The following is a 13,226-nucleotide window of genomic DNA, read 5'->3' as shown; positions in this document are numbered from 1 at the left end:
TGCCTAAGGAGAGGATAGGATGGAAAACTAAGCAGCCCAGGTTAGAGTTTTTGAGTAACTTTCAGCATTTATAGAAAGAATTCTTATATATGGATTTGGATTTGAGTGAGTTGGGTTTTGTTTGTTTAAACTCCAGTCTTAAAATGGTTTCCTTTTTCTCTAATCTTAGAAATGGTTTCATGAAATGACCAGAAATTAATTACCAATTAAGCCAGTATCCTGATTACTTCCATTCTGAACATGTTGATATTTGCGTCCTTCTTTCTGTGTTGTTTTACGATTTTTGAACTTCTATTCAATCCATCCAAAATTATTTTTTAAACCTAGCTTTATTCACAATTGTAGTAAAAATTATTCCTTTAAGATAAAGAATGAAGATCTTTTTAAATGTACAACAAAAATGCAAGAAATTCCTAGAAAGCTAGATCAAAATCAGCAGTGATTTTGATCACACATACATAGTAAATATAGAAGATAAGATATACATTATATTCAGGGCCATTACTGACCTTTTTTTTTTTTTTCAAAAAGTGTTTCTTTTGTAGACTAAAACCTTTATTGGTAGTATACATTTTCTGTCACTGAGACAAGATGCTGATATTTATCCATTTTCTATTGAACATCTCTTTAATGGACATTTTGTGCATGGCAACATTAGGATGAAAGTTAGGGTTCCTGTCATTTGGGTTTTTATAATACCTTAATAAATAGAGACTAATGATAAACATCCAATAAGGATAATTACAATGGTAGCAGTGAAATTCAGTACCTTCATTGCACCAGACTTAGAAACCTAGGAGCAGTTTCCAGTGAACATGCCATTTAAAAAGTGTCACTGAACTCTGTCTCTTCACGTATCAAACAAGGAATATGATATTTTTTGATGATAAGTAAAAGTGTATGCTTTTATATTAAGATTCTACATGTATTTGATTCAACTTATATTTGGGAATTTAATGTGTGCCTTGGAAATTTTTAGTACTCTACTGGGATAATGAACTAACAAATTATTTTTAGTAACATATTTCATCAGTAGTTAATAACCACAGGCTATTCTGACTCCTTATAGTCACTCTTGGAGGCCCATGATATTGTGGCATCAAAGTGTTATGAGTCACCTCCATCAAGCCCAGAAATGAATAATGCTTCTATCAATAATCAGTTATTACCAGTAGATGCCATTCGTATTCTTGGTATTCACAAAAGAGCTGGGGAGCCATTGGTGAGTAAATAAATTAGTGCCTTCTTAAATCTGAAATATGACATAATTTGTGGTTCAGTCACTACTCTGTCATCTTTTTTCCTTTTCCTTAATATATTTTTATGAAAAGTGTATTCATGTTTGTTTTATCAGTCTTTTTTGGCCTGTGTATAAATACATAGCAGGTGCTTTCTCAACTCAATTTAGCCTGCAAAATTAAACCAAAATTGAAAAGTTAAGCTGAAACAGAAGATAGAAGAAGTATGCCAACGGACAGCAAAAATGTAGAAATGAACTCCTCTTTGAACAAATGTTAATGATAGTATCAAAACATGGAAGAAGATTGTTATTAAAAAGTGAAGCTATGGTGGAACTCTATAAGTAGTGAAGTCTACTATTTCCTGCTAAAATTGTTATTTCTGGATCCTGACTATAAGAACAGTGAAGTGGGGAAAAAAAGCCAGAAATAAGTTCTTTAGGCTGCACAAATACTTTTTCTTGCTCCCTTGAACTTCCATTATGCTGTGGAATACAGCCTAGATACTAGTATATGTTTCATTTTTAAGGTTAACCTTACCATTGAAGCCCTTTTTCAGGGAGTAGTATATATTGCCACAGTTGCACATTTTAATGGTGTTTGAATATTGAGACAGGAGAGAACATGAGAAAAGTAAGAACGATTCATTTACCTGGTTTTAGAATTATTTTCTTATATATGTTCATGAGCATTTAAGTATTTATCCCTAATATTAATAAAATAAAATGAATGATAATTCTGTTTCTTATTTTCTATAGGGTGTAACATTTAGAGTTGAAAATAATGACCTAGTAATCGCCAGAATTCTTCATGGAGGAATGATAGATCGACAAGGTCTACTTCATGTGGGAGATATCATTAAAGAAGTTAATGGCCATGAGGTTGGAAACAATCCAAAGGAATTACAAGAATTACTGAAAAATATTAGTGGAAGTGTCACCCTAAAAATTTTACCAAGTTATAGAGATACCATTACTCCTCAACAGGTTAGTAATAAAATTTTTGGTAATATTAAGAATACTTCTTTAATCACACTGTTGGATAGAACCACCAGTTGCTATTATTTTGCCAAAGAAAAGATAAAAACAATTGTCTGATTGTCTTACTCTGTCATAGGTGAGGTTTTTATTTTTTTATTTTTTTTGAGACAGAGTCTCACTGTGTTGCCTGGACTAGAGTGCCGTGGCGTCAGCCTAGCTCACAGCAACCTCGGCCTTCTGGGCTCAAGCAATCCTTCTGCCTCAGCCTCCCGAGTAGCTGGGACTACAGGCACGAGCCACCATGCCTGGCTAATTTTTTCTACATATTTTTAGTTGGCCAATTAATTTCTTTCTATTTATAGTAGAGATGTGGTCTTGCTCATGCTCAGGCTGGTTTCAAACTCCTGAGCTTAAAGAATTCACCCACCTTGTCCTCCCAGAGTGCTAGCATTACATGCATGAGGCACCGCACCGGGGGGCCAACAACACTATTATAATGAGGAAGTAGTAAGGACATTCTTTGTGAACACCATGAACCCTGGTATCAAAGTAACCTATAGCTAGGTATCAGAAGAACCAATCTAGCAAACATTTTTGGCAGCTGTAATGTCCCAGACATTGCTCTAGGCCCTGTGAGAGAATAAGAAAGTAGTCTAGATAACTTCCAGCTTAGTGTTCACATGATGGGCTAAATGACGAACAAGGCCAGAAGGGGGGATGGGTAGAGATTGAAGAAAGTCTTGGCCACCTGGTTTGTACAAATTTGATCTGTATTTTATAATTAATTTTAGGTAAAATAGATAATTGAACAGGGGAATGTTTTAATGGTAGAGATCATCTAACCTCATTATGTTGAGTAAATTTCAAAAAAAAGGGAGGTGTGAGATCATGTAAACAGGTAGTAGCAGCTTTGTGAAGGTGTGAGGTGATTTGTGAAGGACAGCTCTAAATGAATGGTTAAGATGACTGTTTAAATACCAGCACTGCCACTTACCAGCTTACCTTCTTTATGCTTCATTTTTCTCATCTATATAGTTATGGATAATATTTCTTTTCTTAAAAGATCATTGTGAGGATTAAATAAGCTAATTATGTAAAGTCCCCGTAGCCACGCCAGGCACATAGTGAGTGCTCAACAGGCGGCTGCTATTGCTAACGTGACACTGGTGGCGAGGCAGTGATGGAATGATGGAACTATAAAGAAAGAAAGTAATTGCAAAGGAAGAATTGAAAATATGGTAGGAGTGTTGAAACTGAAGAGAGAGTTTTCAAGCCTAGATAATATAGAAATAGATACCTCTAATATTCAGCTTTATTGATTGAAGTTTATTATGTATGAGTGAAATTACAAGCTTTCTTATATAAGACACTGCCAGTGTATCTTATTTTCATATTGTTAATAAGAGACTTTAAAAGCCTGATTTTTATATTTCCATACAGTTCTTTGAAACAACATTCATTGAATACCTGTTTTAAACTGTCCTTAGAAGATAAGATAGATTCTTTAGTTATGAATATGAGCATGTAAATTGGACTTCTCAAAATAAATAAGCTTGTAATGAACTTTGGTTGAAATGAAAGTGGAGAGCTGGTCCTCAAGGAAAAGCACTGTGAAAAAAATTAAAAAAGGTTTCAGAACTTAGACATTTCATATTACTAATACTTCTCGGACCACCTTTATTCCTCATTTGGCACATTTCCATTTGTGACAGCTTGAGACCTGTCTTGGACCTGAATAGATTGGAAGAGTAAAAATCTAATATTTATTTATTATTTTTATTATTAATGTGTTGTGATATGAAGATTTTTCCCCCCTCTGTGGTCCAAACTCCAAGAATTCTTACAGCTTGCCATGGCTATGTGGACTTTTAAAGGCAAAATAAATTTTTGTAGTATCAATAGCTAGAGCTTTAGCCCAAATTACTTTGTAGATTTTGTACCTGGTAAACTGAATACCCTGAAATGTAAGGATATTTAGCCTTTGTTTATGCACAAATTCCATACCCTCTCAAACTCTGGCTTTGACTTGGCATTGAGAGCTGGGGGAGGGGATTGAAACAGAAGAGGTCATACAAGCCTGAGTCAGTCTCTGGCCCGTCCTCCCATGAGCAGGAAAAGAGACTGTAATATGAAGGCTTATAAAAGAGGGCTAAGACATATCCAAATTGACTTTTTTTAAATGAAAAGGTGAACTGTTACTCATTATGTTGGAATAATAGGCATAAGCCAGGACTGTCCACAAACCATGAACATAACTACCAAAAAATGCTAAGGGGAAGCAAAGGCATTTAACCTCTTCAGCTCTTTGACTAGAAGCTTCACCACACAGCACTGTGGAGCCTGTCTCGGCTCTGGATTGCTGTGAGAGCAGATGGGCAGCCAGGGGACTTTCTCTACCAGGATGGTGTTTTTCAAAGTATGGCCAGTAGATCATCTTGATCAGAATCATTTGAGGTGCTTGCTAAAAGTCCAAAATCTTTTATGGAACATAAAGATCTATATTTTTAAACTTGAAGACTAAGGTGAATTAGAAGTTTTAGCCAACTGTGAAATTCTTCAACTTGCATACAAGCTGGGTTCCCAGAGGCTATTCATAATTCCATTTGTGAAGGTAAAACTGATGGGAATTCTCTCCTGCTCAATTTTTGAGGCCAGCGTGAATAAGGACACCATAATGTTAAAAAAAATTACAGGTCTGTTTCACTTACTGATATACATGTAAAAATTCTCAACAAAATAGTAGTAAATCAAATTTAATTGTGTACATAAAAAAGATAATACAATGTGTCCAATTGGATTTATCCCAGGTATACTAGAATTTCACATTAGAAAATCTGTATATGTAACTAAACACATTAACAGTTTAAAAGAAAATAACTTTGATAGAGAATTCGGTAAAAATTCAATACATACTCATGATTTTTTTTTTAAAGATCAGTAAATTAGAAATAGAAGGGAACCTCCTTTATCTTAAAGCAAATAGAATAAACTGTATTCAGAATAGTTGGATTTCAGAAGCTTTCCCTTTAAAACCAGAGACTGGACTCTTAGCTGGTTTGCCTGAGATCTCTTGAGTGCCACAAAATGAAAGAACCCATCATAAACCAAGAGAAACTTGCCAAACTTTAGGCACAATTGTGCATTGCTAAAAAGGAACTACCTTCAGATAATATAATAAACATTACCTGTTACAATAAATAATAAAAATCTTTAGTTCTTCTTAAAGAAAGTAAGAATAAGTATTATCTCTGATATTAAAGAGATAGATATGTTTGCCAACCAGGGAATGGTAATCCACTTTTATAGTCCCAATATTCAGACATCCCTGGCAGCAAACACTTTTGCCATTACCAGCCAAGCTGAGAAAAGCAGCTGACAGAAATGCCACCCAGCATCTTAAACCAGCTTGGTGTCAAAACAACTTAAGGACACTGGCAGAAGCCGGATGGAAAAGTACCGCTTGCTATTGGGGAGGAAGGGGATCTTGTTCAGAATTTTGATGAGGCTTCCAACAATGAGGCAAACTGACTTGATTCAACTTCTAAAAAATAATAATAAAACTTCAAGAATTTTGACAACTGTTAAAATTTTTGTTTAGGATATATATGATGAAATATAGATCCCTAATATTTTAAATTCCAAGGCCCTAGAACACTGCTACTTTTAAATTATTGCTTATAGACAATTATTTGTTTGTAACAAATTAAGCCAAAGAAGTCAGAAAGTAATTTAAAACAAAGATAAATAAAGTCTTTGTGTAGTTAAAAAAATTAACTATAGGAGGATGTTCACTAGCACCATTTCTATTCAGTATTTTCTTGAAGATTCCATAGGCACAATATGACAAAAATAAATTACAGAAGCAGAAGGTTTGGAAAGGAGGAAATAAAACTTCTTATTTACAAATAAGAGTTTTTGCATCGAAAACTCCCCCAAAACTTCAAATTATTAGAAATAATAGAATTTAGCAAGGTAATTGAAAATAAGATTAGTATACAAAAGTCAACTTTATTTCTATATATTATCAGCATACATTTAGAAACATAACTAAGACATCATTCACAATAAAGTCAGAGAATGTCAACATTTATGTCTAGGACTAAATCTAATGAAAAAAATTCAGGACCTCTACACGAAAGAATTATAAAGAAGATCTAAGCAAATAGATATTTACATCATGTTCATGATCAGAAAGACAGTATTGTAAAAATGTGAATTTTCCTCAAATTGACTTGTAGATGGAATTTCAATCAAAATTCCGACAGGGTTTTTCGTAGCATTTGATTTGTGAGGAACGTGTAGCCTCGGGGCCACATGTTGCTTTCTGGATCCTTAGCCTTTTGACTGAATCCAAATTTCACAGAACAAATCCTTTTAACAATAATAATAATAAATAATAATAAAGGGATTTGTTCTGTGAAGTTTGGATTCAGTTAAAGGGCCACATTCGGGGATCTGGAGAGCCACATGTGGCCTTGAGGCCCCAGGTTCCCGGCTGCAAATTGGGTGCTTATTATTAATATGTAGAAATTAAGATATTGTGGTGTTGGCATGGGAATAGGCAGCATGATCAATGGATTAGACAGCTCAGAAAGAGACCAACACCTATATGATATGTGATGACATATGTCTTTCAGTGAGAAAAGGAGAGGCGATTCAGTGAATGGGGGGAAATTGGTTATTCATGGGGATACTATTTGAAATTGTATTCCTGTTTCATTCTACATAGAAAAATCAAGTAAAAGGAGATGTGGTCAGTAAACATATGAAGATAATGTTAAAAATCACTATGTGAGATACCATTGTATACCATTCAGTTGGCAAAAATTATAGCTGTGAATCTGTAGCATCTCTTCTACATTGCTAGTGGCAGTGTAAGTTGGTGTAAGCACATGGGGGAAAAAGTTTAGTAGTATCTTTTAGAGTTGAATGTCCACATATATCAAGATGCAGTAATTTCCTAGGACAATTTCTTACATATGTATTGCTGGAAACATGTTAACAAGCATGTAAACCCCAAAGATTACATGCAAATAGCATGATATTATTAAATTTAAAACATCTAAATACATAATTTTAAAGAATAAATATGGATGCAGTAAAACTATATGCAAAATGAAAAACAAGGAATTTGTACACACAAGATTTAGAGTGAAAGGTGTTTTGGTTGGGGAAGCCAGGATGATGGGCACAGGGGGAGCAAGCAGGGTTCTAGCTTTGGTTTTGGGTGGCAAGTCTCTGGCTGTTTATCACAGTATTAAAACTAACTAAATAGAAGCAGTGCTTGCATGAGCCAGTGGCTCAGTGTGATATAAATTTAAAAATTATGATTAGTATTATTCTGAACATCCTAGGTTATTAGATTTTTTTAATAAAATTTTTTATTTGAGTAACTGAGGCTTAAATTTATGGCCTCCAGATGGATATTTACCAAATAGGGATGTGAATTGCCCCTCAAAGCTTTTTTAAACAGATAGTCTAGCTATTCTCAAAATGTTCATGTGTCTGTATTTAACCAAGTAAGCCAAGTTCATGGTGTGAAAATCTTTAGGAAAAAAAACTTCCTTCCTTGATCATCTCAGCTGTTGTCATGGAGAACCTCTTAGCAGTGATGATGACTTATTTGCCTTCTTGTCAATCACTCCGAAGTGCAGATTCAGTTGGTCCTGGAACTATGGCTTAAGACCTAGGTTCTCTAAGCAACATTTGCACCATGTTTAGTCAGCACATTCCCAAACAAATTACTACCTTCTGATTTAACATTAGGGTCACAGTGGAGCTGTTTCTCCATCCATTTCATCCATTTTATCTCTTTTCTCACACTAATTATTGTCGTTTGCATAAGCGCAGCATATTTCCATGCAATATTTATTTTCTCAATACTTTTACTATTTTCCTTTTTTTTTTTTTTAAGGTGAGCACAAAAATGAGGTTTATTGAGAAAGACAGGATTACAGAGCAAGAGCAAGATATAGGTTCACAGAGTATGATACATACACCACAGAAGACGGGATCCACTGTCACAGCAAAGGGAGAGCAAAAGGGCTTGGTTATGGTCTGCACTTTGTTTTATAGTGCCTGGATTGGGACCTCCCTGTGGCTGAGATGTCACCATGGAACCACTTTGGACAGTTCGGAATTCCATGACCTGAGTCTTAGACTATGCACGTACATTGTTCTAGGTCAATTTCTGGAGTCTGTGGTACCTATGCTGCTTGGCCTATGGGCCAGAGAGTCCTCTGAATTCTTTTGCAGTTGGTGTACTAAGTTTTGACTGACAGATTTGCAGGGTATTCCCTCCTACCCCAGGTATGGCCATAACTCAGGGCAGGATTGAAGTGGGATTAAGGATTAAGGGCAGGACCAAGATGGGAGCCTGGGCCCACCTTTGTCTTTCTTCCCAGGTGGGGCAATTGCACCAAGGCAAGTCACACACTTGCATCCCTAGGAGACCTGGAATCTCTTGCTATTGTCAATGGAAAAAAAGACCAAACTCTGTAAAATAATTTTAAAGAGATTTACTCTGAGACAAATTTGGGGACCATGACCCAGAGCCATTCCCTAGAAGCCTGAGCAAGTGGACTCGGTGTGTCTGGGTCACAGTTCGGTTTTATGCATTTCAGAGATACAAGGGTTATAGGTAAAGTCATAAATGAATACATGGGAGGCATAAATTGGTTTGGCCGAAAAAGGTGGGCCATCTCGAAAGGGGGGATGCTTACAGGTTATATAGGTGGGTTTAAAGATTCTTTGACTTGTAATTGGTTAAAGACATGAAGCTTTGTCTAAATGCTTGGAATGTTTTAACATAAGTTGTTTATCAGAGATAAGCCACCAGACATAGATTTGTTGTATAAATTGAGGACCTACAGGTTTGTCTTGCATACCCTTAGGGCTGCTAATGGGTTGCAAAGGATGTCTCCAAGAAGGGAGGGGGGCATGATGAGGCGCATCTCCTCCTGGCAGGATATTTTCTTCATTTTTCTTTTGTGTTCCCCATGCCCTGTTTCCTATTTTCCACCAGATCTTCTGTCCTAAAAAACTTGTCTCCTACCCTACCCTCTTTCCCATCCCCCCCAAAAGAAAACCTACACACCCACACACATAATGCATTTAATTCTTGGGATGCCTCCACAACTCTTCAATGATTTATGCAAAAATCCTGAAGAAGCTAGGAACCCTCCATTCCTTGTTCCCAACCTCTTAAGTCAAGACCATTTCTTGATGGTGATTCATGCCAAACACTTGAAACAACTACTGTATTTTGGATGGATCAAACCTACTTAATCTGTAATCTGAAAGTAGAGAGACACAATTGGGGGCCTTACATATAGAAAGTGAGGGCAGGAGACCAAGAAAGGGATTATGAATGTATATCCAAGTCACTCAGGAAATTTTATAATACAGGTGCAAGAAACTTATGTCAAAGTGGCCACAAGATTGTTTAATAGGAGACGGACGAATGTAACTCCATGTTTACTGCTAGAAACCAAAGCTTTGTGTGAAATCTTGAATTTATGGGGAGGGAGGGGAGGGTAGGAAAGCCTGTACTTGTCTGTTCTTTTCCTCATCCCTTCCCCTTATTCCTGAACTGCAGGAGACTGAGCCCCCTTGTACTTAATCGTTTCACTCTGGCATGGGCATTATATTATTACATATCCTTCTTTAAAAGGAAAACAACCTCCTATCCAGGCCACTTTCAAAAGCTAGAGATTCGGGGATGGAGTCTCAGATAAAGCATTCAGGTTCTAGGGTGATTTCCCCATAAAGTCCTCCCTTGCATTTGGATAGAGCATGGGTAGGGTTCCTTTGCCTCACCCTTTCCCCCCACCAAGAAGGAAGAAGGGGTGATGCCATGAACCTGGCCTGAGATACATGGCAGTGCCAACCACCCCCAACCCACCCTGTCCCCACTTTCTCCACTCTGCTGCTCATTGAAACTTCCTGATAGCAAAAGAATAGCCCCCACCCACTATGGCTCAATTCTGGGCCTCTGGGAGCAGGGCAGGGCTGTGGATCTCTTCTTCTTCCTCCCGAAAGTAGGCTGGCTTTCCCTGTGCGCTAGGGGCCTGCTGGGCCTTCAGTGGACACGAGGCTACCATGTGGCTGATGCTCTGGCAGAAGTGGCACTTCTTGGTCTGGGGTGGCAGCTTGCATTCCTTAGCATGATGGTCTAGACCTCCACAGTTGTAGCACCTGTCTCCTTTTGATCTGCGCTTCTGCATGTTCTTCCCCTTTGGCCGCCTCTCACTCCTGATACAGAACACCCCACCAGGTCCAGTGACTCGGATAGATTCCAGGCCCTTGGCAGACTTATTAAAGGTGAACTCAACTGCCTCACCCTCCTTCAGGCTCCGGAAGCCTTCCATGTGCAGCTTACTCTGGTGCACAAAGACGTCCACAGGGGGGTCGAGGGCGACCCCGGCGCGGGCGGTCATGGACATGAAGCCGAACCCCATGCGCACGTTGAACCACTTACAGATGCCGGCACCATGGAGCAACTGCGGCTCGTCCGCAGCCCGGGCCGCGTCCTCCGGCACCTCCTCGGGCGCCTCCGCCGCCGCCTTGGCGCAGCCACCTGCAAACTGCTGGTTGGACACGGAGCCCATGGTCGTCGGCTGAGCCCGCGGCCCCTGGCCCCTGCTCAGGCGGCTGCCGGCCCCAGAAAAGTCCGGAGGCAAAGGGGTGGTTCGGAGAAGAGGCTGCTACATCTTCCCTCGCACCAAAATTTTAATTTTTAAATGGGTTAATCATTCCCATGGTTCAGAAATCAAGAAAGTATGAATATGTAGTCAGTTGAAGTCTCCCTCTGAATCCTTTCTACTACCAACTTGGTCCTCACTCTCTCTCCCAAAAGAAACCATGCTGTTTATCTTTCCAGGGTTACTTCATTCATATGCAAGTAAATAAAAATTACATATTCTTATTTGCCCTTCTACCTTTTTTTCATAAAAAGATTCCATAGTGTATGTACTAATTTGACCTCCTTTTTTTTTTTACTTAACCATGTATCTTGAGGATGTTTACTTATTGGTAAGGCTGACTCTATACACACACACACACACACACACACACACACACACACACTTTTTAACGCTAGATAGTGTTACATTACATAGATGTACTATCAGTTGTTTAACCAGTTTCCTGCTGTTAAACAAATAGGTGGCTTTCGAGTCTTTTACTATTAGGAATAATTCAGTAGTTAATAGTCTGTGCATAAGTCATTTTGAATGTATTTGAGTAATATAGCTGTTGAATACATTCCCAGAAAGCTATTGCCAAATTGTCCTTCCAAGGGGTTAAATCATTCTTCCACAGGCCTGTTAGGGAAGTGCCTATTAACCCATAGCCTTATTTAGAGAATCTTATCAAATATTGGGATTTCTGCCAACCTGATAGGAAGAAAATGTTATCGTACCATAGTTTTAATTTGTATTTCCACTCTGAGTGAGGTTGAGTATCTCCTATGTTTATAACCGTTTGTATTTCCTTTTCTCTGTTCTGTCTACTGTAAATTGTTAGTCATTCAGTTCTTTCTTTTAGAAAGAATATTAAATGGAAATATGTTAGTAGTAGTGTTTAGTAACTTAATAGTGAATGAACAGTTAATATTCATAGCCTACTAGTGAAATACTTTAAAATGCATCTAATAAAATATAATTATGCTAAATCTAGTCAAATCTTTAAAGGTTTTAAGATCATTACAAAATGCTTAGATCAAAGGTTGGGTTAATTGATTTTTCAGACAGATTTTCAAAGTTCAAAGTAAAATCAGGTTAATCAGAATTTTTGAGCATAAGAGTAATGTTCCAAAATTAGTTTGGTAAATGAAAATATACGAATTATTTCTTCTAAAAATCTTTTACCTTTGAAAGAGGTGGTTTGTATTCTACAAATAATGGCATTTGCAGAATAATTTGATGGGTGTGGGGGAACAAATATTTGAAATTTGGACTGTCTTATAAAGTCTGAGCTTTATGGTTACAAAATATATTCTGTCCTACACATAAGAATGATAAACACATTCATGGTTAGATGACAGAGTACTCTTACTAGTCTCCATTCAGTGTACCTTTCTTGAGAAGTAAAGAGTATGCAGGTATTTTTATAACTGAGCCTACCAATCCTTTTCCTCAGCCTCATCTCAAATACCTCTTAACTTTTTGTTTCTGTCATTTGTAATTTATAGATATTATACCCTGTGTTAGGGAGGTAGTTGCTTTATCAAATGAGTGAAGTAAGAAAATGGGCCGGTAGTTTGTTTATATTTTGTTAATTTATTATAACTTAAAGGCCTGGCTTTATTTATGCAATTAAAAATATATTTTTAGAGTTGCATCAATATGGAGAAGCATCCAGCACACATCCGTCAGGTATGGTGTCATTCCAGAACATTCTGTGGTACTCTGTTTTTCTGCCTCATCAGCCAACTAAATTTACCTTGATTGAACTTAATTATTTTGAGTTTTTTCCATTGCCAAAACATTGAGCTGCATGTCATTGTGTAGGTAGCCAGTTATCACATTTTAGCAACCCTAATATTGTTCGTGTGCTTGCTTTTTAGATAGCTCTAAAATTGTTTATCAAGAAAAAAATTACTGGCTTAGTGATTTTTTTAAGCATTAATATTTAACTTTTCTAAAGTTATTAAAATGTTCTGAATGCTTTCTACCAAAATAATCATAAATAACTAAAATTTTATCATATGTTCCCAAATTTAATTGTTTTAAAATTATTTTAGTATGCATCGATTACATTACTTTTTACGACACTAATAATAATGTATCTACTTTGTGTTATTTGAATATCTTGTTTGGTTATAATAGTATGATAAATAGAGAAATGACATTGTTATTTTGACTAATTATGTGCTTTCTTATTAAAGTTTACATGCTGATTCATGCTAAGGCAATTTTTTAGAAGATAAAATTTGAATTTCTATAAATATGTATAAAACAAGTCTGTTTTAAGAAACCAATTGGTCTGATCTTGCCAGCAAATGATA

At 36.8% G+C, this 13,226-nt stretch overlaps 1 protein-coding gene and 1 pseudogene across 5 annotated transcripts in view; one reads left to right on the top strand and one right to left on the bottom strand.

The window, feature by feature from the left end:
• The window catches only part of PALS2 (protein associated with LIN7 2, MAGUK p55 family member), a 114,268-nt gene that overhangs the window by 69,373 nt on the left and 31,669 nt on the right, over positions 1-13,226 (top strand). For all 5 annotated transcript variants that reach the window (XM_076006364.1, XM_020289884.2, XM_076006367.1 and 2 more), the window contains exons 4-5: positions 1,070-1,222; positions 1,997-2,224. In XM_076006364.1, the coding sequence (XP_075862479.1) occupies positions 1,070-1,222; positions 1,997-2,224 (381 nt within the window). The remainder of the gene's footprint in view (positions 1-1,069; positions 1,223-1,996; positions 2,225-13,226) is intronic.
• LOC142872907 (protein lin-28 homolog A pseudogene) lies at positions 10,144-10,827 on the bottom strand (annotated as a pseudogene).

The sequence above is a fragment of the Microcebus murinus genome, chromosome 9 (assembly GCF_040939455.1).
Source record: "Microcebus murinus isolate Inina chromosome 9, M.murinus_Inina_mat1.0, whole genome shotgun sequence".
NCBI classification, from domain to species: Eukaryota; Metazoa; Chordata; class Mammalia; order Primates; family Cheirogaleidae; genus Microcebus; species Microcebus murinus.
The sequence above is the reverse complement of the archived record's forward strand: the minus strand, read 5'-3'. Positions and strand labels throughout refer to the sequence as shown.